At 36.8% G+C, this 26706-nt stretch overlaps 1 protein-coding gene across 1 annotated transcript in view; it reads right to left on the bottom strand.

Annotated features, from left to right (window-relative positions):
- Window positions 1-26706, bottom strand: part of PKP4 (plakophilin 4) — a 227550-nt gene that overhangs the window by 37435 nt on the left and 163409 nt on the right. Inside the window, exons 5-11 of the mRNA XM_012640776.1 lie at window positions 21206-21337; window positions 20905-21095; window positions 17411-17960; window positions 11478-11666; window positions 9067-9286; window positions 2634-2766; window positions 1355-1568 (exon numbers count right to left, since the gene is read on the bottom strand). Of these exons, the coding sequence (XP_012496230.1) occupies window positions 1355-1568; window positions 2634-2766; window positions 9067-9286; window positions 11478-11666; window positions 17411-17960; window positions 20905-21095; window positions 21206-21337 (1629 nt within the window). The remainder of the gene's footprint in view (window positions 1-1354; window positions 1569-2633; window positions 2767-9066; window positions 9287-11477; window positions 11667-17410; window positions 17961-20904; window positions 21096-21205; window positions 21338-26706) is intronic.

Raw genomic sequence — 26706 nt, 5'->3', positions numbered from 1 at the left:
TTAAAAAAATTATTTTTTAGAGATGAGTTGTCACAATGTTGCCCAGGCTGGTCCTCCTGTCTTGGCCTCCCAAGTAGCTGGGACTACAGGTGAATGGCTAATGGGCTAATTTCAACACCTGTGTGGTTTCACTGCGTGAATACTGCAATTTATTTAACCACTCTTCTGCCAACGAATCCTTAGTATTTTCCCTGAATTCTGTTATAGGAAATGCTGTCAGTCATTTGTCTTCCTGCAGAGTCGTTATTCCATCTCAACCTCAAGTACTCTTGAACTGCCCGCACCCTCAAGGTACCATTCGCTCCTCCCTGCCTCTCACTCCCCACATTTGACCGTCATGCCCAGACCACGGAATATTTCTCTGTTTCTCCTTCTCAACCCCACCCCTCCTTTCTATCACTGAAATAGCTCAAGCTATTATCGCTGGACTGCTGACTTCTTCATAGGCCTCCCAGGCTTGTCCCTCAAATCAGCCTCTGCCTTGATGCCTGCTGGAAGAACACATTTAAAATCCCTAACTGGCCATGCCATGCTCTAGTGTCTCCACTGCGTGTGGGCCACTAAGTTCCTTGTAAAAGTTCCCTAAACCAAGCCTGTATCTCTCTCTACCCTTGCTTCCCTTCAGTAAGTTTTATGACACAGCAGATCCCTCTTGCCCGTAGCTCTGCTGCCATATCCCATGCTGGCTCTGAGCTTGCGACTGGAAGGACCTCCTCTGTTTCCCAGCCAGTGCCTCCTCAGCCTTTAGGTCAACTTTGGTTTCATATCATCCAGGAACTTCCCTACCCATTCTTTGTGCTCCCAATGCAACATATACTGAGTGAGTTAATGGCCATATTTCCCTCACATTCACAGAACCACAGTGTTCCTCCCCAGTCTGGGTGCTACTTAATGGCTTTTATTCATCTTTATATCCCTGAAACTTAGCAAAGTGCCTGGGAATAGAAACAGGCACTCAGACACTGGCTGAACTGAAGTGGAAGGCAGCCAATCTATTAAGTATATTTTATTTTCATAATAAAGAGAGCCAGTGTATTTAAAACAAGTAGAATTAGTATGGAATACATAATAAAAAATGACGTATTCAGTCTTCCATGAACAAGACATCTGTTAGCTGATACTTAGGCATTAATAAGTACAATAACTGATACTAATAGAGTTGACCCTGCAGCACTGCAAATGGTTTTTGAATCATTAGACTAAATTATACTCAGCCTTCACAGTTGTGAGCGCTATCTATGTATCATCATCTATTACCTAGAACCTCCAACTCTTCCACAATGCCACTATACAAGGTCATAGTCTAGACTGTTTTCAACATTTCCTCTAGGACCAGATCACATTCTATACCTACCTGTAACAAGTTCCCTTACTTCTGCATCAACAGATTTTCTCAAAAGTCGCAACAAGGCAGGTATCCCACCAACATTCTTCATTGCTATTTTATTTTCATCTGTAGACTTGCCAAAAACAAGGTTTCGAAGGGCACCACAAGCATTCTTCTGAACTTCCAAAACTCTGTGGTCCAAAAGGTCAACCAGATGCTTGATTCCCCCTAACCTACACACCTAGAATGAAAAATATTAGGTACCAGGCCTAAGTGACATGTGATGATTAATCAATCAGTGATCAAACAAAGTCTGTTATGGAGAGATCATGGGATGTGGGTACCTCCAGATCATTTTAAAAGCCACTGTTTATTCTAAATAACACATCTTTTATAAATTTTAAGGACACTCTCCAAGATGAAACTCTTTTCCTGGATTCGTGTCCATGTGCAGGCAGCACAGTCCTCCTCCAACCCTCTGAACACACACAGGGAATTGTGCTCTCACTCCAGGAGTGCTGTGTGCAAATGCACAAACACAACAAAGCTATATGCAGGCTTGGAACTTTTGGCTGAAGTCATTTAGTTTCTAGAATTAGTTCTCTAGGTTACTCCTTAAATTTTCTTCCATATGTGAATTCATTAGTACATTATTTGACTATTTCTGAGCTTTATTTATTACATCCGCTTTTAGGTCTGTAGCTGGTATGTTGTTTTGCATATTAAACTGATGAAAAACATTTCAGTTCTACATGACATTGCAGGGAGGAAAAAGGCCTAAAACATAAAAAGAATCTGTATGTTACAGAACCCTCACCAATAACCAATAACTTGTTATGTTTCTATAAATACCCAAAATAAAATATTCATATGTGTTCAGTATTAGTGATGGCTATAAATCCTCTGTGACTTCACTTAATTGTAGTTGGCATCAATCTTGACCAGAACCTCATAAAGTACACTAGCTCATGAGTTCAATGAATACTATTACAATTTTTACCTAATAGACTTTTTGAAAATATTTTTAAAATTCAGGTTAAATGGATTTTTGCTTCATGTTTTACAAATAAGCTAATGAAGTAGACGCAAGATTTGGAAATGCTGAAGGCACTCCAAGAAATATATTCCTCCTACTTTTTCCTGAGAGATATTGAAATTCATAGTTAAGAAGTAAGAGTATTTGCTATCAAAATATCCCTTTAAAAAGGCCTCTGAATGACGTCTGGTAATTTCTTAAACACATAAGCATGTTGATGCTAAATGCAAAGGTATGGTCTTGCCCGAATCCCAGCATTGTGTCCTGTACCTCCATCTTCACTTTGTTGTCACCGAAGCACAGGTGCTGCAGGTAGGCTGCCGCGTTCGCCTGCACGGATGGGAACTGGTGCTGCAGCATGTGAATGACTTCAGGTAACTCAGGATCGCGCCAGGCAAACTCCCTACGTAAGAAAGACATGGCTTCAGAAAGGAAGGCCCATTGGTGCTAATACACTGAACAAAACAGTTGTTATAAGGAAAAAACCTCAGCTGAGACAAAAATTGAAAGTTATAAAAATAAATACATGTGGATATTTTTTCCCCTGATGAACATATGCAGAGGCCCAGATGCTTATGATCTTAAAAGAAATCATGATGCACAGATGCATAGAAAAAGATTCAGTGAACAAAGGAAATTCTTAACATGAGTAACTTTCCACTCTAGAGTTGCTCCTCCTGATTCTAATTTTGTCTTCCTACCTATGTAAGAAATCTGCAGGTACAAGGCAAAGGTAAACAAGTGTTCTTTAGCTAAGTGAGATGTCATGCTGGGGAGAGAGGAAGGATGGTGGGACAGAGCTGGTGTCAGCCTAGAAATCACAAATATTGTGGGCCTGAGGACTCTTAAGAAACAATATTTAGGGTTATTCTTGATTATAAGGCTGAAATGTAGAAAATTTTCAAAAAGGAAAAATGTTTTACCAGTAATCTTATATCCAGAGAAAACAATTTTTGATATTTTCTAATTGTAATATATATATGTACAAACATGCATACATATATGTAGGTACAGAATTTTTTTCATAAAACTGGATTATTATCAAATAGCACTCGATAGTTCACAAACACCTATTCTGTGTTAAGCACTATTCAGGCTTAATAACTGGTCACACAGCTAGTAAACAGCAGAACAACATCTGAACAGCAACATCTGGGCCCAGGCAGTCTGCCTTCAGAGTCTGTACCCTCAACCACTATGCTATACCATTTTTTGGTAAAATGAGTACATAATCATACTATGCAGATATACTCCTATAATTTGCTTTTTTCGGGTAACATCAAATTGTCAGAATTTTTTTTTTTTAAAGAGACAGGATCTCACTCTGTTGCTCAGGCTGGAGTGCAGTAGCATGATCATTGCTCACTGCAACCACAAACTCGTCAGCTCAAGCGATCCTCCAACCTCAGCCTCCTGAGTAGCTAAGGCTACAGGTGCACACCATCTTGTTCAGCTAATTTTCTTATTTTTCATTTTTTTTAAATAGAGATGGGGTCTTTGTTGCCCAAACTGCAACTGTCAGAATTTTCTGATGTAATTCGATGACTTACTGTTTGGAATCCTTGTTAAATGTAAATTTATGCTTATATTATACGAAGATAGCTTCTTAGAAAATGGTTCATAGAACAATAAATACGCACTCTGATTATGGGATGAAGTAAACTGTTTAATCAAATAATAAATGAATACTGAGTAAACCTTTAAAAATCACCTTCAAAATTAACAACCAAGTGGTACTCAATCACCCAGTTTTTAAAGCCCAGAGTCTCTCTTGGTCTGGGAAGGCTAGACTAGAGCAAAAGGGCATGTCATTACATATCTGCACACACAAGTACACACCACCCATTCAAACAAATATTTAACCAGTCTTTGCTATGCTACAGGTGCTGTAGTAAGTGCTGGAGATACAAATATTGAATAAGACATGGATTTATGTACAGGGTCTTATATGCCAAACTAAAAAGTTTAGTCTTAATCCCAATAACACAAGTTATCATTTATTGAGTTATTTATTGAGCAACACCTGCATCAGGCATTGTGTCAGGAGCTTTACATTCATTATCTCATTTCCTTTTACTGCTGCCCATGAGGTAAGCATTATTAAATGACATTAGATACAGAGAAGGAACTCAGGATTAGTAACCAAGTGGTGGAAGTCAGTGAAACCCAGCTGGTCTATGTGTGTCCCCACACATAAGGAACAGAAAGCTGATGGAGGTTTTGAAGCAGGAGAGTGAGAGCATGCAACATGGTCACATTTACACAGAAGATAACTCTGGTGGCCAAGTAGAGAATGTACTGGAATCAGAACAGATTGGTGGCAAGGAGACTAACCACTATCCACAAAAGAATCCACACAGTTACTCAAAACAAAGTAGAGCCATCTTTGATTTCTCTCTTTCCCTTATCTTCCTCATCTAATTCATCAGTAAGTTCTGTCAACGATCTCCAAAATATTCGTTAATAATATACATCAAATCCATCCATTTTCTCTGTCTTGCCTGGACCACTATAACAGTCTCCTCTATGTTCTCTCTGCTTCAAATATGACCCCCTCCCCCTAATCCATTCTTTGCACAGCAGCCGGATGACCTAAAACCTGAAGTCAGGGTTGAGATGGTGATTCTGGCTTGGGGGACAGGCTGGATGATAATGCCATCAATAGACATTAAGAATACAGCAAATGTCGAGAGGTGGGATAACACAGAAGAAAAAGCACAGGATTTAGAGCTAGACTGATCAGGTTTAAGTCTCAGGTCCTTCAATTACTATGTGATTTTGAAAGCCAGTTAATTATGTGGAGATGCAGTTTCCCCATCTGTAAAATAGGAACAATAAAACTTTCACTTCCATCTTTTTTATAGGTTGGCTGTGATGATGTATATTAAAATGCTTTATATAATTTAATGATACAGATGTTTTATTAATCTTCATCATCTCTAAGAAATGAGCTATTCTAAACAGAGGCATTCTTTGTAACAAATAGTTTTCCTTTTATGCACTGAAGCTGTGTTAACCATTTCTGATGAAAATCTGTCTAAAGCCTGTTATGCGAATCTATGTTGTAATTAACAAGAGTGTAAGGAGTGGATTTAATCTTTCTTTGATGACTCACAATCATTACAAATACACATTTTTGTGCTCTTTAAATGGGACAGTGATGGTCAAGATTTCCTGACACCCCTGGGTGCTGTGAGGGCCAGGTAACAGAAAGTGTGGGCTCCAGCTGAGCTGGGCAATTAGGCTAGCTTGGCTTCAGCTCCAACCCTGATTCAAGTTCAGCAGAAATTTACCCTGGAAAAACTGCTATCAATTCGTGGGCTGGCTGGATGGCTTCAAGGCCTGCCAGGAGTTGCTTCATTAAAACCTAAGCCCAGACTTCTGTTTCCAGCCATGCCAGAGTAACTGGTACTGGATTTTGCCTTCCCGCCATAAACAACTATAAAACTGAGCTAAATGTATAAGGAAACTGTTTTTAGGCCCTGGAAAACTGGCAACACAAGAATGTAATTCCTGAGAGTAGGAAACACCCAGGGAGTCCCATATTTACTTGGTTTTCTGTCTAGGGCCACCTTCTGGACCATGATACAGGAAGCTGAGCCCAAGTACTACATGATAGACTTAGTGAACTGAGGGGGAGACAATGCAATTGGGGGATCACAAAGTGGTTACAATATGCAGGGCAGGGAGACAGGGAAGCTATGCGGAGGTGATGCTACAGGTTTGTGTGTGGACCGCACACAGTTCTTAGCTGAACACTGGGTTGCGCATCTGTGGAAACACGTGCGGGTCAGGTGGAGAGTGGCTTCTGCGTGACTGAGAGCTAACAGGTACTAGGCGATGCTGGATTCCCAGCCCAGACAGAGTGCAGACCTTGCTGAGCACCTTGGGAATTTAGTCAGGACTCCACAAAGGCCGTGTCTTAGGAGTAAAGACCAGATTCTAGGGCTAAAACCAATCTGAAATAAACCTAACAAAGAAGAAAACAAATCTGGGCAGGATCAAAAGGATCTGCCAGTAATTTAGTTATCTACCACAACAAAACTCAGCACCCCAACAGGATGCAACGTGATCCAGATTCCCTATAATGTATCATCTACAATAGTCATCGGAGAATTTAAAAAGGCTAGACATGACAAGAAACACACGACTTACAAAGATGTAAAAAAGCAGCCAACAGAAACAGACCCAGAGACAACCCAGATATTGGAATTATCAGGAGTAATTTAAAATGGTTATTACAAATGTGTTCAAAGACTTACAGAACAAGATGCATCTAAGGAATGAATAGATGGGGAGATCTCATCAGAGACATTGAAACTATCAGAAAAGCCAAATTCAAGTATTTGAAATGAAAAATTATATTTGGATGGGCTTAACAATAGAGTGGAGTCTATAGGACAAAGAACACTAAATTTGAAGACATTGATAAAAGATATCCAATTAGAAGAACATGGAAAAAAAAGACTTAAAAAAAATGAACAGAGCTTCAGTAATCTTTGAAATAATAAAATGATCTAATATGTTTAATTGGAGTCCCAGAAGGAGAAGAGAGTTTGGGGCAGAAAAAAATTTAAAGAAATAATGACTGAAAATCAACCAACATACCGACTCTCAGCGAACCCCAAACACGTTAAATGCTAAGAAAACCACACTTACGCCCATCAGAGTACAACAGCTAAAAGCTAGAGAAAACGGAAAAGCAGACAGAAAGAAGATATATTACATAACAGGAAGAATGATACAAATGATGTTTAATTTCTCATTAGAAACAATAGAGGTCTGAAGGCAATGAATGACATCTTTTAAAGACTGAAAGAAAACAAAATCCACACCTGTAAATTCTGAATTTTGTATCTAGCAAAAATATACTTTAAAAATGAGTGAAATAAAAATATTTTCAGATTGCAAAGGCAATATATGTAACCAAAATGTTTATACCCCCATAATATTCTGAAATTTTTAAAAAAAGAAAATAAATAAATTGGGAAAACATTTCTTCAGATAAACTCAAGCTGAGAGAATTTGTTGCAAGCAGACATTCAACATGAGAAAGGCTAAAGGAAATTCTTTAGGCTAAAGGGAAATGAGTTGAGATGGAAACCTGAATTGGAAATTTCAAATTTCCAAGTTTCAAATTTACCTAAATTGTGGTTTCAGCTAGAAGAAATGCAGGTACCATGATAAGGTAATCATTTATTCATCTTATGAAATGCATTATCAGTAAAGTTCCACATAATCAAAGCTAGCCATAACAGTTTTATGCATTAGACTATGAAATTATCATACTATAAATAGCTGAAGTATATTATCATACATGAAATCCCTGTTCAAAGTGAATCAACTCAGAGGTCAAAACTAAAGTCTTCAGTGACACATATTAAACTCAATGAAATAATAACACCTCCCTGCTTTCCTAGGTAGCTATTATTTTCTCTGCAGGCCTAGCCAAGGTATGATCTCAATTACCTACAATTCAAAACCCTTTTGAGAATTTCTGCATCCATTTGGGCACCTTAATCTTTTGTCATTTTAAGGATTTTAAGAAAAAACATCAGTGAGAATATTTTTGACAATTATATTGGAGGTCCTATTAGATAAATTATTTTTAAAAATCCTTAAAAATGACAAAAAGATGGCAAACCAGGAATAGCAGAACCAAATTTAATATATGTATAAACTTTAAAGAATTTTAGGCATAAAAACGAATAGGTGAAGTCGTTTTAGTGAAGAGTGGACTTTCCATTCAACTCTAAAGTACCTTTAGTTATTTTGTTTTAACCGAAACCTCATTTATCATTTTAATTCATGTTCATTAGAATAAGTTGGTAGGTGGCTAAAAATGAATTAATAACAATTTTCCAGTGAAGCAACTATTTGTGGGCGAAGAGTGAATGAAATCTTGCATACATGCCTTAAAATAACACTGCAGCTGCTTAAAATTTAGCGACAATTTCACCCTTTCAAAATAAACCTAAAAATAAAAATTTTTAGTTTCAAAATATCCTTATTTCCTGAATATTCTAAATGACTTTCATTAAAGACAAAGCTAATTTTTCAAAATCAATCAAGTATTAAATGACTTACACTTATCTTAATAAAAAATGTTGTCTACAGGACCAAACAAAATTAGAAAGAGGAAACATCTATTATTTGCCAAATATTTTTTTGATTATGAGATATAAGAATTTCTTGTAAACCATTTTCTCCTAAATGTCAGAAAGCTTTTCAAAGCACCTGGTTAATAAAAGTTCTATGTTGTGTTGACCAATAATCCAAAATGTATACAACACTGCTCTTTCCCACTTTAGAACAATAACATAAATTTTCGGAAGCTCTCATCCAAGAAGTCAGGATAAAAGAAAAGGGGTAAAATGATCCTTCAAAGTCTTTTGTTCAATTCTTACTAAGAGGCTAACCCAGGTAGTTCGCCTTGGTGAAGTATTTCAGTGATGAATGCTACGAATATTCCCACAGATCTGTGCATGCTCTAACTTGTTATTAAAGCAAGGAAAGAAGAAATCTATCTTTAAAATGAAATTAACCTCAATGACCCACATAGTTGGAATACAACTGGAAGTGTTAAAAGAGATAAGCAATTACGGAGATTGTAATAGACTTGGCAATTTAAAAAGTCAGAATGGAGGAAATGGTTGACTCCTGTAATGCTACAGCATTCTGGAGACTCCTAACTGGTACGTGCCTGGGGTCTTTCTGAATGCTGTCTATCGATGGAGATCGTGTGGTGCCATCGTCAGCCGGGGCTGCGTGCTGAAGCCTGTTATAACTGCACTCCTGAACTCGGTACTGTATTGGCCTGTAGGGCTCCGCGTAGGTAGCTGTTGTGTTCAGAGCATAATTATTTCTTTGGTATGTAAGGGTACTTCGTTGGCTGGACGTCCTTTGTAGATTTCCAATACCTACTAGAAAGTCAACATTTTGAAAAAGATTAGTATGCTCTCCATGAGATCACTCTCTTTTTAAAGGTAAAATATTTTTAACTTTAAGGACTATAGTTTTTGGCAATTATACAAATTGCTTGCTTTCAGATTTTACGAATCTAGCTCATGAGCACTAAAAAATGGTACCTAAGTTTTTAATATACACAAATACTATTTCATCAATTTTATTAGCAAGAAAGAATAAAAATAAAACTATAAATCTGCTTATATAATAGGTTTTAATATGTTCACTAAGATTCATAACTTAAAACTCTAAGAGAAATATAAGAAAAGAATTAAACCAATCTTAGAGATAAAGGATAAAATAGAAAAAATCCATAATTTCATTTTAGTGATAAAAACAAAATATTTATTCAAATTTGTAAATAACTGAAACCATCAAAATTTTAAACTTAGTGTACACAAATTACTTATTTTGTTATACAGTAGTCCTCTCTTATCTGGGGTTTTGCTTTCCATGGTTTCGGTTACTCATGGTCCACTGTGGTCCAAAGTATCAAATGGAAAATTTCAAAAATAAGCAATTCATAAGTTTTAAACTGCACACTGTCCTGAGTAGCATGGTGAAATCTGGTGCATACAGCTCCATTCCCACTGGGATGTGAATCATCCCTCTGTCTAGCGTATCCACACTGTAGATCGACTCACCTGTTAGTCACATAGTAGCCATGTTGGCTACTAGATTGACTGTCATGGTATCACGGTGCTTGTTTTGAAGTAACCTTTACTTTACTTAATTGTTCTATTTCATTATTAGTTGTTGTTAATCTCTACTGTGCCTAATTTATAAAAGAAACTTTATCTCGGGTATGAATACATAGGAAAAAGCATAGTATATATAAGGGCTCGGTACTATCTGTGGTTTCAGTCATCCACTGGGGTCTTGGAACATATTCCCCACAGATAAAGAAGGCCTACTATGCATCTTATTTCTAGACCTGTGGATCTTGATAACATCAGATAATCTAATTCACAAGAGAGAAAGAAGATTAATGTATCAAACTGTTCTATAGCTACTCCCATAAATTACTGCATGATAATACATATAAAGGTACTATACACTGTCGTATTTAACATTTCTCTACTAATTATAGCAGCAGTTATCTCTCCAATGACTATACATATTCTTTACACATTTATAAAGATTTATAAAGATTTTAACATTCTCTATTTCTTAATCCTATTAAAGAAATTCCTCAGTTTACAGATATAAGAACAAGTGAAATACTTTTTCACTAATGTAAAAATTGGTGCATTCTGTCAGAAAAAAAATCCCTCGATAAACCAAATAGTCAGTTTCTGGCAAAGAACCCATCCAAACACAGCCTTCTCCCTCCTGGTGTTCTGGGAAATATGTCTCCTAGAGCTGTGCCTTTGAGGGCTTATCTTTGCTACCTGGAGTTCATTTGTGGGCATCTTAATAAATCTGTAATATATATTTTTTTTTTTTCAAAAAAGAAGCTGCTTCTTGAGATTCCACGAGCCAGCCCTGAAGCATGACCTGGCAGCTCACAGCACCGTGGGCTGCAGCCTCTGCTGTCTCCTTGTTACGGTGTAGTGTAAACGTGAGGGTTGTGGGTACAAGGGGTGATGCCCCAGCTCCCTGTTTTTATAAATGATGCTACTGCAGCCTGTCCCAGTTTGAGTCCATCACAAGGGATATCTATTTCACGTTCCACATTTAAGTATTCAGAGGAAGTACAACACCTAAGAAAGGGTAATGCCAAATACACTTGGGATCCATACAAGGTAAATCAATGACAGCCAAGTAACTCATGTATGGATTTTCTCCAAAAACTTATTCAGCAACAAAAATTACAAAGAAATTTCCCAACAAAGGCTTTCCTTTCTATATTGAATATGCTTCAAACCAGAGGAGAGTTAGATTTATAGTTTTACAAACTTATTCCTGAATTAACAGTACAATCACTATGTTCATTGATTAGATTGTGCTAAGGTAAAAATATATTACCTATAAATAGGTACTAAATGAACTTCTGCTTTACTGCTTATTGATCTACCATCAAGCTGCCTATCTGACAACCAAATCAGCAACATGATTTCTTTCTAACAGGGAACCCAATCTCAATAAAATGTTTCCACTGTCAGGCCTGTGAAATAGGGAAATCAGCTAACCAGAGCTGATGCCCACCTGAGCCTGTGCGATACAACGCCGTCTGCGACCCTTGGAGCTCCACAGTTCCGTGGTTTGGGCTGCGGTACACTGGGCTGTAATAGGTCCTCCCCTCATATATAGGAGTGATGTGCAAGTCTGGAGACACCGTTGAACGAAGGTCTTGCCCAAGCTGACTGTGCTGACTAGCATAGGAACTCCGTAAGCCTGGAGGCAGGAAAATTACATCACTATGAATTGAGAAAATCATGGTGAGGTTAAAAACATAAATCCTAATTAAAATTCTAACCAACAGGACCACGCGTTAAGTCTGAACACCAAAACCAGTAAGTTTTACAAAAGAGGGATGCCAGGTGTGAAAAGGACTTCACATACACTTCTGAAATGAAACTTTCTCTTGCCAGCAAGATAAAAGTAAATTTTCTAACAAAAATAACAACAAATTATTAAATGGTTTGAAACACTGAAATTCATCCCCAATCATAAGCTATTTTATGATGGTGACCAAATAAAGAATGTTCTTTTCTATTATTATATGGTTCACACCATTCTCTCCTTGCCCTCCAGACCCGCCAGTCACACTAAGCAGATGATCAGGTCTCTGCAGGGAGGGCCCACCACCTCATGCCTCTTTAAATCCCAACACCTAAGACAACGCCTACATGATGTACTTGGTAAAGGCTAATGTTTAAGAGTGGTTTGGAAATACGCCTATTAGTTCATATATAACTTTTACAGAAAAACATTGAAAATTTTATACTACAAAATTTGGAATATTAGCAGTGAATTAAAAACACTTATTAAATATTATGAAATACAATTTTTCTATTTATTGCTGTATTTTTCCTTTCATTACAAGAAAAAAATCAAAAAGAAAAACTGTTGTTTTTTATAGGAACTCACATACCAGATTCTTGTTTACCTTCCTTCTAGTATAAAGGAAAAGTACAAAGTTAGTAGGACATGAACATTAAAATATTTAAAATATTTTTACGCAAATTACACACACAGGACTTTCATGATAAAAAGGTAGATTTCAAATCCAAATATATTCTTAAAAAGAGTGAATTAGCATATTCTATTCTATGATGCTCAAAGTTTATGATTTTTCATCATTAGTAAGTAAAATTTGTAACTTGGTAAGAATACCAACTAAAGTTACTTTTCAAATATGAGCAAAAGAAAGCATGAACATATCAAGTCAGTCAGCATATATTTGCTTTATAAAAAATAGCAATTAATTAACATAGTAACTAATTATAAAAAGACAGGATCGTACCCATCCTGTTAGCTCAGTTTATCAAATCACAACTAAATGCAAATGGGCCTGAATGTGAGTGATAATTATATGTTGCTCAGTGAGGAGTGGCAAAAAAGTTAGTAAATACATAAAGCTTCTAAAGTGAATGATTATTACCTATCCTGGACAGCAAAGAGACAGGGAAAGAAACTAAATGAACCAATATGGGTTTCAGCTACTGGCTCCCCACTTGCTAAAAGGAAGATCTCAGGTTTATACAGTCTTAAAGCTGGGAGATTATCCAGACACACTTTCTCATTTCAAAACCAAGGAAACTGAGAGGCCAAAAGAAAACATGATTCACCCCCATCGGAGAGCTACTTCCTGGTAGGGCTGAGAGGAGACCACAAGCCAGTGCTCTGTCATTACACACTCAACAATGGATACAGCTATACCTCGAGAATCAATGACATATGATGTGAGAAATCAAACTCAGGGCGCTCCACAAACATCAAGTTAGCCTGCCAGGGAAGGGTCTGTGTAAGCCAACTTATCTCTAAAGATGATATTGTGATTGCTATTGTAAAATTCTCTCTTGAGGATTTCACCTTTTATTCACTGGCAAATTTCTCATTCTTTTTTTAGTGGAGTCTAGGCTCTATCTCTTTATGGAGCCCATGAGTATCTTGAACAAAAGTATAAGCATTGTTTTTTTCAGTGGTGACATGCAGCAGGAAGGTGAAGGTATCTAGTTTTCCATAACCTTATCAATATGAGGTGCTAGTGTAACATTCAACAAAGTAAAAAACACTCTTGATGTAGTGCGAGACTCTGAAGATCATTCACACCTGGGCAAAAGCCAGCCCGATGTCGGCCATGCCCCCACGCTCCCACCATCCCACTGTGATGTGAAATAAGACAAAGCATTCCTCACCACTACCAGAATGTTATATTCTCATGCTATGAGGATCTGGCTGGATTCCTCACTGGAATTCACGCAACATAAGAACTTCTGTAAACACTGACTATGATTTTAAGGTAACAAAATGAGCTCTTTACCATTTAAAACTATGAAAAGTTAGAGTAAAAGAAAGGAATTCACGAATTAGGATCCACTTTCACAATAAATGGGCAGGCAGATGACAGCAAAGCTCCCCTAGAACCATTTACAGAAAGCTTTGCTTCTTTAGAAGACTGATTGCAGTATTTCTGGAAAATAATTATTATGGGATTATAAAATTATTATATAATAATATAATATGGGAAATAAAAGGTTTAGAACCGTAGTGTAATGTAGCACTTTCTTGATATTACAAATCACTTTGAATAATATCACAATGACTGTTACTATTTTTGTTTACTTGCTCATGCCTTTAAAAAAAAACACATGTACACAGTCCTGCAGATTAGCATTTAAAAAATTACAGTACATAGCCTCTTTAGATTAAGTAAAACAAATTTGTGTAGAAACCCCACTATAACTTAATATCATTGAAACTGGAAAACAAGTAATAATGCTCCATAATTGGTATTAGAAATAATTTTTGCAGAAGCATTTCCACAGATTTTTAATAACTTTACCCTTCCCTCCAGATAATGGAACACACTGATACTCCACAACATTATTTGCCCAACCAATAATTTCTATTTGCAATTCCACAAATACATATTATTGTTTACCTATTACAGTGATATATTCCATGTGATTCAAAACCTTTAAAGACATTAGAAATAAATTTATCTTTCAAACATTGATTCCTTATCTAATCAAAACTTTTCTTGACATTCTATGATTATACTGAAATGAGTATTTTAGAGTATATATTTTTTTCTGTGGGAGGTATTACATTTGTATATACATTGTATCATCATTTAAATTATGACCACCAAATATCCAAGTCCCTGAATATATAACAAAATATTGTTTTAGGTGTATCAATTAGCAGGCTATTAACCCATTGAAATCAAGAACAACAGCAAATACAATGAGAGGTACACCATTTTCCAAAGTTAGAGTAAAAGAAAGGAATTCACGAATTAGGATCCACTTTCACAATAAATGGGCAGGCAGATGACAGCAAAGCTCCCCTAGAACCATTTACAGAAACCCTTTGCTTCTTTAGAAGACTGATTGCAGTATTTCTGGAAAATAAAAAGCCAGGGAGAGGCTAGGTCTTCATATATATAAAAATTCCCCGCCCCCCTCCTGAAACATTAAGTCTAATCTCACCTGCACTGTCAGAGAAACAAGCTTTTTTTTTCAGTGTCCATAAATAAAGTTTATTGGAATACAGCTATGCTCACTTGTTTACATATTGCCTATAGCTGCATTCACAATACATCGGCCGAGTAACTAGCAACAGAGAGTGTATGGTCCACAAAGCTTAAAACATTTACTTTCTGGCCCTTTATAGAAAACGGAGAAACAAACTTTTTAAACAAAAGGTTATGAGCCCTCTCGGGGCTAAACATAGAGACAGTAATTTATATGCTGCCCTGGGTCTCCACTTCATTTTCCTACAAGCCCAGGTCTCTGCATAGCTGTTCTGCCCAACAACACATGGGGGAAATAGAATATGGAAGTCCTCACAACTATTAATTTTTTAAAGTTTCCTCAGAAGGCAGGATTTCATACATGATTCCTCCATCACTTTTCTGCATACTTTTCATATATTCTAGAAAATACCCAAGCCAAACACACTCCTCTGAAGGGTGAATAAAAAGGAGGTGGTTTCTTCACTAGGAATTTCTCTGAGCTCAAAATCAAGTTCAACATAAATTCTTTGTGCAAAATTATCCAATTAGAAAAATCTCCAAAGAAGCCATAAAAATGTTAATTTCACTATACAAAACTATTAAAACAAAATAAAAAGATAAATGACAAAATGGAAAAAATACTTGAGAAGTATATTACCAGGTACTAATTTATCTCAAGTATACAAGGCTTTTACACATGACAAAAATAGACAAAAGACCTGAACCTGTGGTTTAAATAAAAAAAGAAATGAAATGCCTAATATACATGCATATGAAATCTTCAACCTCAGTCATAACTCAGTAAGGGCCATTTAAAACAATAAGGTATAACTTTTATCTACCAGATTGCCAAAGATGAAAAACTTGCAATATATAGTCCTGGTAAAGGTGTAGGGAAACAGGCACACTCTTAAATTGCTTGCAGAAATATAATCCATGTAACCTTCTTGGGGCAATTCAATAATATCTGTCAAAGCAAAAATAAGCATATATGGCGGGTGCAGTGGCTCACGTCTGTAATCCTAGCACTTTGGGAGGCCAAGGCAGTAGGATCGCTTAAGGCCAGGAATTCAAGGCCAGCCTGAGGAAGAGCGAGACTCTGTCTCTACGAAATATAAAAAAATTAGCTGTACATGATGGTGCATGCCTGTTGTCCCAGCTACTTGGGAGGCTGAGGCAGGAGGACTGCTTGAGCCCAGGAGTTTGAGGTTGCAGTGAGCTATGATGACAACACTGCACCCCAACTCCAACAAAGTGAGACCCTGTCTCCAAAAAAAAGCAAAAAAAAAAAAGGATAAATTTTGATGTGGCAATTTTACTTTAAGAAACGATCCCATCATTATCCTAGTAGCTAAGTGAAATATACAGAAAGAAAAATGTGTATTGTATCATATCTAACAGCTAAAAATGTCAAACAACCTAAATATTCATAACAGGAAAATGATTAAATATATGTATTTAATATAAAAAAGGAATCCTATGCATTTATTAAGAAAGAATGAGGTAGCGTTATTAAACATATTAAGTGAAAAGAACAAGGTATGGAAGATACATATGATAGAATCTCATCACTATAAAAGAAAACCGTGCATGCACATTTGTATGTAACATATCTACTCATGTATGCAAACAAACATTCCCGAAGATACATAAACTGGTGATGGGACTGGGTGAGGATAAAAGAGAAGCCTCAGACTTTCACTCCTGATTTCATATTTTCCTGTATAGTTTTAATTTTTACTACTCTGTATGTTACTTTTAAAATATAATTTAAAAACACTAATTAAAGATAAATTTCATTTTACTAAAAAGTACAACTTCTTTACATTATGGGGGGAACCCTCCATAAAACCCTGAAGGGAACAGCTACAATATCAAGGATCTGGCGTCTTTCTGATTTAATCCAAGTGGCATTTAAAGGTAATTCATAAGAGCTTTGTTCAATTTGCATTGGGATACAAAAATCAAGGCAGGAGGGGGTGAAACTCATATTCTAGTCTATACTACCAAAGCATTTCTAAAGAAAAAAATTTAAATATTTAAAGAGATATTCTGATGTCTTCTGATATATTCTGATATTCTTTTAACATAACACATATGTGTAGGGTAGGCCTGGCTGGTGAAAAAATCTTTCATTAAAAAAAAAAAAATCAATAAATAGCTTAGAATGCCAACCAATTCTTCTAAAATGCAAAAGAGTGTATTTTAAGCCTTAATATTTTGAGGGAGAAAAAAACATATCCATTGCAAAAGAGTTCTGTGGATATAAATGTACATAATTTCACACATTAATAATCACAGAGCCTGAAAGACAGGTTAACCTGAAGTTGCTAATGTAAATTTTGAGATAAAAACATGAGCTTTTCCCACATTATCATTCTTTGTTTCGCCTACAGTTGCATGAAAGATTTCCTCACTGGGCTTTATGTAGCATGGTCGGTCACCTTGTACTCACCTGTCAGGCTGTCTGGCCGAGGTGGAATCATCCTCTCGTAAATGTCATACGGCTGCTGTCCGAATTGCTCCATGTCATGAACAGTCCTTTGCAGTGAGGGTCCCAGATGCTGTGGTACGGCGGTCATCCCTGAGCGTTTGGGGGACGACGACCCCACCTGGCCTTGGGATGGGGAAGCTACGCGAGTCTGTGCATCCGTCAGGGTCAGCGGGGACCCCACTCTGGCGGTGGTTGGGTACTGAGGGGTTGGTCCGTTGGGATTGGAGGTCTGCCGGGAGGTGACTGACCCAATCCGCCGTATAGCTGTTGGGGAGGCGGGTCTCTGTGAGTACGGAGAGGCTGCCCGCTGAGCAGGTAATGTGGTGGAGGAGTATGCACTGGGGTTCAGAGGTCGGGGATCAGTCACTGACGGAGAGCCAAATCCGCTACCCAGAGAAGTTCTCAGTGACCCCCGTGAAGGAGACACGCCTGTGCTGATAACATAAGAAGGAGACTGTGCTCTAGATGGAACTGAACTAACTCTTCTCATCGCCCGATTGGCTACTGATGGCTGATGAAAGGGGGGAAAAAAGAGAATGGGTTTATCCAGGGTTTTGTGTTTATTGTCATTACCAAAAAAACAAACAAACCAAAAAAAAACCCCAAAACCAAAAACACATAGCTCACTACAGAATGGGAATTCGCTATTTATTTTAGGCATTTAAGTTTCCTTTCCGTTTTATGCTTTAGAGCTAGACCTTAATTTTTCCTCATGGTGCTTTTCTTGTTTTACATTTTTTTTTTTTTTTGTGGTTTAATCCGAACACTAAAATCAACCAGTAAAAAAAGACTGAAGACATTTAATATTCCTTTTTTTGTTTCTGCATTTTTTACCCTTTTGCCTATGCATTTTTCAAAAGACATAAAATGTTTTATTCCAAGTGCTACAAATAACTCATGAGTGTGAAGGGTCACTAGAACAACGTACTTACTTCATTCCCTGTGAGTCAAAGTTTGGCCAAGGTAATGCATTTATGTAAAACAAACAAACAAACAAATTTGAATACATCAGTCTAAGTGTAGCTGGAGGAGTATTTATAATTGTTTTGTCTTTACTCTTTCATGGGTCAAGCCTGGGTCGAGTGTTCTCCCTGTAAGTTTACTTCAAGGACAGCTTGGCTGGACAGGTGCTTTTGCCAAATTTATCTGTCTCTTTAGATCAAGTGTGGCTTCTACAGACTTCAGCCACTTCTTTTTACCTCCTCTGATCTATGAGCTCGTGGATTTAAAGAGATGCAAATAAAGGCACCCCAAAAATCTGTTCCAGCAGGACGAGTGCTCCAGTCTCTGTTGCATTCTTGGCCTAGTCAGCTGGAAAAGACTGGAATGGAAAAGGAACATTTCTGCCATGGCTGATTCTACTATAAATCTGTGATTCCTGCTAACATGGTAGGTGTGTCATACCTTTCTTGATGCTGTCCAACAATGAAAAACAATGAGAGTTGGACCAGAGAAGTGGCCTGAGGGGGATAGGTATGGGGAAAAGGAAAGTAGGCTGAGAAATAAAAACAGACATTAGAGCTGGGCACAGTGGCAAACACCTGTAGTCCCAGCCACTCAGAAGGCTGAGGCCAAGTCCAACCTGGGCAACACAGTGAGACCTCATCTCAAAACAAAACAAAAAATCACATTAGAGCCCTGCGTTACAAGCCCAGGACTAGGACCAGGATGCTCTGTTATCTCCTTCGTGGTTGCTAGAGTCTAGCTGCCATCAGCACCAACCTACTTTTAGTTAGGGCAGTAAGAGAAGAAGAAGGGACCACATAAGGACTTTGTACACCCTTAGATGTCCTGAGAGGATGTGTGCTTTGCCTCCAGGTGTCACAGCAACTGGGCTGGCTGAAACACCTGCTCTGAGACCTCAAATGTGCTCAAGTTCAACAATTTTGGGAGGGTAATAGCTGTGGAAAGGAGAAGATGGAGGGAGGGAAGAGGATGGTAAATAAACAATGAGACAAGAAAAATGGGGTTTAAAATTTAAGTAGATAGTTGGAAAGTTAAAATGCCTGGTTGGGAGATAATAGTGCTAACAGTAAGAAAAGTGCACATATAACTAGCGACTACCAAAATGAAATGACACTTGGTTCAGACAGCCAGAGAATGTGTTGCCTAGGCTACATGTAAATTAAGTCTTAGAGACCCCCTTGCAACATAATTTCTTCAGCTCTAGGACAAAATTAACTTGCTTTAAGTTACAAAAAAAAAAAAAAAGGGGGTAACAAGATCACTATTAAGGGGAAAAAAATTTATATAGTTAAGGTAATTGCTGTTCAGAAGTGAGACTTCAGACCTGCCGACATAGAAATTCACCTAAGCAGATGAACTTCCATAGGCATTTGCTCCAAGCCCCTCAGCTTTTCCGCCAAAGCATCCCAAACAGCAAAGGAGTAAATGTATAATCTGAGAATTGTGGGTGCGGCATGAAGGAGCTTGTCACAAGCACAAGATTTCTCATGTCAGCTTAAAAATTCATTTACTGTATCTGTGTTTGTTTTAATACAGAAATATTTCAAATTACTTTAAATTTTCCCCTAAATTGTTGAGCAAAAGTGCCAAAGCCATATTGTGTTTCTCCTTTGGCACCAGGTACCCTGGCCTAGTGCTGTGTGTGTCTACAGGGCTTCCTGTATCGCATTAACAGAAGCATAGTGTCCGCCAAACTTCTTTGATCTCTTGGTATTTTTCAGCTCCAAAGAAATGACGGGGGTATTTGGATAGATGGTTACCCTCACTGGGTACTGCCACACAGGACTCCTACTGCTTCTCTTAATACTGGCAGATGCTGGTGGAATGATGGGAATGAAGTGGCAACGAGGAAGGCGCTAAGGAGTTTTTATAAACACATATGCACTGTCATTTTTTGGCTATTTAATTAGAGAACCCTAACTTAACAGAATGAATATACTGTATACATCTATACAGTAACTTTCTTTAAGCAAGAATATCTATATCCTAGTAAATGAGATGTGCTTTCAGAGAACAATTCCAGTGATGAAAGTAAACATTTTGATTAGGGTGGGCTAGTCCCATTTTATGTAAGTGTGGGAATAGTACTCTGCCCTCCAGGACTTTTTATAGCATACTTTAGCTCTAGTACTATTTTAAAAACTGATAACTCCTCAGGGACTAAAACATTCCATCCAGTTCTCTTACACTTCCTTGGACTCCCCTCCCTGTGCTAAACCTGTGGTTTTTAGACTCTGGTTTTCTATTACATCTAGAAATTTATCAGAACTCATTAATAGGAGCTAATTAATAGAAACATAGTTTTAGGTTTCATGCCTAAAAATTCCTTAACATCATAATTGAAACAATAGAAAATGATTTTGCTACTTTATCCATTCACTAAATTAAAAATTGTACATATTGGTTTTATTTTTAATGAGAAATACCTATAACAGATGTTCATCTACAGGGATATTTCTTTATAAAGATCTTGATTGTGTTTAGCTTACCTGAACCAGTGTTTGTCCTTCAGCTCTTGAATTCCTCACCAAATGGTTATTAGTCGATCCTATGAATGAATGCTGCTGTCTGTTATCTGCCTTGCTCACGTTCTGGCTGTTGTGGAAACTCCCTGCTTCCTGGTATCCACTGTCTGAATAAGAATTCATTTGTGTTGAACTTCTTGAGTTACCCAATGATCCTGCAGGAATGAAACCAGCAGGAAATACATTTATTATATATTTCTGATGCTTAGTTTCAAGAAGAAAATATTAAAAGCAAATGCAATACACAAAAGATAATACAACAGACCCTCACTTTCATGTAGAGATGTCTGTTCTGGTGAATAGAGGGTCCCTTGTTCTGGATCTGTCCTGATGAGATAGTTGTTGGGATGGACAGCGTCAGAAACTCTAGGTTTGCTTACACCAGTATTTGGCACATCTGTAAGAAGATAACTATGTATTGGCTATACATAATGACAATATTACATAAAAACTTGCTAAAATATTCAGATATTTGTTAATGGCATCTTATAATCTGTATGTTAACATAAGGCTATTTTTTCACCTTAAATAACATAGTCATTTTGACTCATCTATGTGAATGTGTTCTATTACTCATAGTTCATTAATATACTTTGCTGAATTTCATAAATGTTGTGATTATAAGCCCCAATATTAAATCAAAATCTGAAAACTCACCTCTCAGATGCCTTCCTCTAAGAGGATTAAGAGACTGAGTGAGAATGGTGGCCAAGTATTTATTTTAAAAAGGGTCCTCTGTATCCCAAACTATTAAAAATGAAAACTTACATAGTGTTCCCATTATTGAGCTTCGTGATGGAACCTCTCAAGGTAGGGCCAGCCTTTTATGTTACATTTCACGTCATCTACAGTCAAAGGAACTCAGTACAGAATTTTCAGAGTTGTAAACAATGGAAACCTAGTTCTTACCTATCTACTTGTTATATTCCTCTCGTCTTTTCTAAATGAATATAGACAAGTCTAACTGGCCCATTGTTTCCTTTAGCCAAACCCGTCTCTCCATTATCTTGTTTTATTTTCAACTGTACCATTTGCCATCTTGACTTGAAAAAAAAAACAATCCAATTTATCTCTTTCCCCAAATTTGTTTTTTATGCTGTAAATTTAGGTGGTATAGATCAAGCTGCCTTTTCTCAATTCTATTCAAATATGTCCTTTTCCTCTAGTCTCTTTATCTTTTCCTAAGTTCTGATTATCTTCACTACAAGGCATTCTTTCCTCAACTTTAACCCTTATGTTGCTAACAAACTTTTTTCAGAAACCCTGTTTCACTCTCACATCAAAGATTTTAATTAAGTCCTTATCACATTCCAAGTTCTATACACAATCCTCAGGATTTCATTGCCACCCCTCCTCCCTCCCTGGAGGCCCTATTATATGCCAGGCCCTAGGAATGCAGCTATGAGAAAAGACAGTGTGTGTGTGTGTGTGTGTGTGTGTGTGTCTGTCTGTCTGTGTGTGTCTGGGGAAAAGAAGCTTAAGAAAAATTTCCTAAAGGAAGTACTATCTAAACAGCATCCATTTCCCACAGGAGGCCAGCCTTTCCCTTTCCTATAGCATTTATCATCATCTCTCTCCATTATATAAGCTCAATGAGGCCAGAGACTTTTGTCTGGTTTGTATATTGTTATATCCTCAATGCCCAGTAACAACAGCAGCTTCCCTTTATTGAGTGCTGATTCACGCCTGACATTGTGCTGTGGCTTTATCTTACTGTGATCAATACAGTTTGGCTACGTAAAGCAAAGTTAAATTTTTAGGCATTGATGATAAAGCAGGTTTAGAAGGTGAATACAAGGTGTAAGGGAACACTGGGAAATCCCACGGCATTCTAAACCTTTAACTTGATGTCAAATTCAATCCAAGGTTTTGTTTCCTAGCCTCTAGAAAGATTTGCTGACATTCTTAGAATAGGTTTTTAACGACCTGTCTCCTGATATATCATTTGACAGCATACTTCTAGGTGGTAGAGTTCTGTGACAGTTCTGATTTCTTAAGTTTGGATTTCAATAAAGATTACAGATTGTATGTGGTTTCCCTGGTACACGATGAAACATGATCTGAGTCACTGTCAGGATGATAATACTGGAAGGTGAACTGCTTCATTTGTAAATCTATTACAAGTTTCGAGTTCTAAACCTTCATACACAGCAACTCTTGAAGGAGTTTTTTTTAAGGACTAAGTAAAATACATAGAGTGTGCTAGGCTAGAAGAGTTGTAGAAAATTGGAATGGTTGGGAATGGCTGCATAAGAGCTGGCCTGAACCCACAGCTACACAGCAGTCCCCCTCTGTTTCCTTGGGAATGAACACTGGGAAAGCACATATGAACTAGCAACAAACTATAGGCACAGAAGCACCACAGTGGTAGCCTCAAGGCTTCACATACATGGAAAAATGAGCTGTCTTAAAAGAAAAAAGATGTTCAGATATTTCTTTAGTTTTAATACGAGATAAAACCTGGGACATCGATACATCAAAGCTTTTGGCTTGGAAACACGAGGTAGCATGCATAGTCAGGATACAAAAATTTTCACCCTGAAAACCAAAAACCATTAGAGTTCTATGAATACTGTCCCCTCCTTAAAAAAAAAAAAAAAAAAAAGTGATTCACAGTATTATTTAAATAACAAAAGAGAAAGATATACCCTAAAAAACTGTAGGTCAGCAATGGTGTCTTTTCACCCAATGGAACATTTTCTCACAAACCATGTGACAAACAATTGTGCTCACTTAAACTCTTCTTTATGAGAAGCTACTTAAAATGAATAACCTTAGACAAAGAAAGCACATGTCAAAAGATACATGACTCTATACTGGTTACCCTGATAATAAAACTTAACAGAATTAGTATGTCAAAAAATAATAGTTATCTCCAAAGTGATATAGTATAAAACATGTACTTTCTCACTGTTATTACCTGATTCTGTTTCTTATATTTTTAAAAGCAATGCCCTAGAAAATGGAATATAGGAAAGGACACTGAGATGGCAACTAGAACACTAAAATACTAAATTCCCATGTACCCAGATTCTAATTTCAAGATCTACATAACAGGGTTTAGAAAACAGAGCTTAGGCTTTGTGCCCTGTCATTAAGTAAATATAAATGTTAGAGTTGATGAGAGATTTATTTAATATGAACTACAGAGCAACCAACTTCTATACCATAAATAACATCTTTAGTTATTTTTCTATTTCCACAATGGAGCCCAATGATATTGAAAATCTACAGAGACAAAAAGATCCTGAAATCTCTGAATCATTAAAAGAATATTAAATGGTTTTCAAAATAGTTTTACTATTATTTATTTTGTTTCTTTGAAAACTTATAATTCCCAAATTATATATACACATGTATAAATGTGGGTATACACAGCAACCATGCTTCAGATAAACAGAAGACTCATCTCCTAATTAATGGATAAAGTATTCGTTGTTGTAGTATGGTAAGGTTCACATTTATCAGTTGTTTATTATTTATGCAATATTACTTTAAGAAGAGTGTCTTTTAAAAACACCTGCTATGTGGAATGGAAGAAGATGCTAGTCAAATTCACCAGAGAAAGCACAGAAGCACAGTGTGGGGATAACCATTTCATGACCAATGCTGTAACCTATAATTAAATAGTTTGCATATTACGATTTAGCATGATCAGAACAAGAAATCAAGAGACATTTTTATAAGTTAAAATGGCAAACAGCATGAGAATGTTAGTTCTTTAATCTATGTACCGCAGAACATGTGTTACTCTTTTAAAAAAAAATCACAAACATGTTTTCTGGGACACCAGAAATATACGATAGAGAACTTTGAAACATCAAATTAGCATCTTCCGAGAAAATATATGTCTAAAAATATAGAAACTGAACAAGCTTCAAGGTAGAATGAAAGCTCCATCTGTGTCTCAGACTGGGAAACTAATGGAATCATGGACCTTCTTGCCTATTGTATTTCATCCGAGTGCTCTAATATTTAAAAAAAAGACAATTAGAAAAAGTAGAAGGTTGCATCTAAGAAAAACATGAGTGGGTAAGGAACAATAATGCTGTAGGGCTATGAAAATATGGTATAATATATTATCCACCTCATTAAGCTCATAGTAAAAGATGAAACACAAAGTGAATTATTTCATCTTTTCTGTAATGTACATTCGAAAACAAGAAAGTTTGCATAAAAAATATGCTAAAGTCTAAGGCCTCTCTAATGAACTTGAAATTGTTAAAATGGCTCTCCTTTGTTAATCTGTGCCTTGCTGTTTAAACGGTATGAAAGTAGAAAGGTCTGTACAGTGTGTAAAATCACCATGGAAACAGGAACCTAGAGCTTAATAAGATTTTCAGTATAAACAACCTTGTAACTGGTCTTTCACAGTCCAGCATGCTGCAACCTCATGTTAGCTTCTTCTTGTTTGTGCCTGTTCTGAGTTGCTATGGTGTTTGGGGGTTTGCCCTTACAGAAAAGACGGTGTAGTGTGAGTTTTGACAGGACTCTCGGGATGGTAACACATCTTTAAGGTAGATGATACTCTCTCTGACAGCTTCTTCCAACTCTCTAGCCTGGAAGTTGAGGTTAGGCTATCATACTCCAAGGGGGAACACCTTGTGAAAAAATGAGTAGAAAATTTTGTCTTACAAGGACTCAACTTCCACTTTGGCTATAGGGTTCTCACTTCTTGTAGGATCACAGGCTTTTTCCATAGAGGTGCAGGAATATTTCAGCATCTCCTATGGCTAAGAAGTAAAGTGCTAGGCCAAATTCTGGAAGAGAACCCGGGAGATGGCACCAAAAAGATTTCTCATCTTCAGTACCTTCTTTGATACACGAGATTTATTTCTATAGCATAAAAACTTATCATCAGAGGCAATGAGATCTTTGGGAAATGTCGTGTCAAAGTGAACAATACAAAGAGAGTGATGGAAACATGAAGCACAATAACATCGTCTGGTCCATAGGAGAAAATGGGTGTTGACTGATATTTTAAGAATATTACAGATACTTGGAGTTTATTGATTAAATATAAACTACTATATACATAAGATATCCTTTAAAAGTTGGATTTTAATGGAAGTAAAGACATACAAGAAAAGGCAGAAGACCATATTTCTTGAAACTATTTCTAGTGTGGTTCTCTTAGGTATTTCCAGGTTCTTGGGTCTTGTGAAAATTTATATTATCTTTCAAATATTAGTAAGACAATGGCTCTAAAAATTTTACTTGTCTAGTAAATGATGTGTGAAAAGCCTTAGAAAACAGAAACCACTAATGAAGCATCTTTCAGTTCACTTTAAACTTAACTCTAGACATCAACTAGTCTGCCTTGAAATTTACTGTAAAAACTTGTCTGCCTGGATTCAATTTTGTAGTTTAAGCAAACTTTGTGTTTGCATAAACTGGTATCATGGTGCTTTATTCAATTTCTACAATGACAAATTTAAAGAGCATTTTAGTTTTGTACATCACCAGAGAACTATGCTGTTCATAAATATTTTTGAATTCCTAAATTTCATTCAAGAATATAAAATAAACTGAATAGAAATTTCCACAAATCGTCTAATTAAAATGAGTGTTCACTAAGTATTTTTAGTCCGGATGCTGAATAAATACAGGTGTCATATGTACCATAAAAAATGTATACTTCATACCTGTAAAAGGAAAACTAGAAAAAAATAAAGAATTAAGAAATATAAATATGAAATAAAATGCACTAGACATATAAATTGTCCAAGACCTAGTTTAACAGGTAGGTGCTCATAAATGGCTAAG

Source organism: Propithecus coquereli, unplaced genomic scaffold (assembly GCF_000956105.1).
Source record: "Propithecus coquereli isolate 6110/MARCELLA unplaced genomic scaffold, Pcoq_1.0 Scaffold157, whole genome shotgun sequence".
Classification (NCBI taxonomy): domain Eukaryota; kingdom Metazoa; phylum Chordata; class Mammalia; order Primates; family Indriidae; genus Propithecus; species Propithecus coquereli.
Note: the sequence above shows the minus strand (reverse complement) of the source record. Positions and strands in the feature narration are given on the sequence as shown.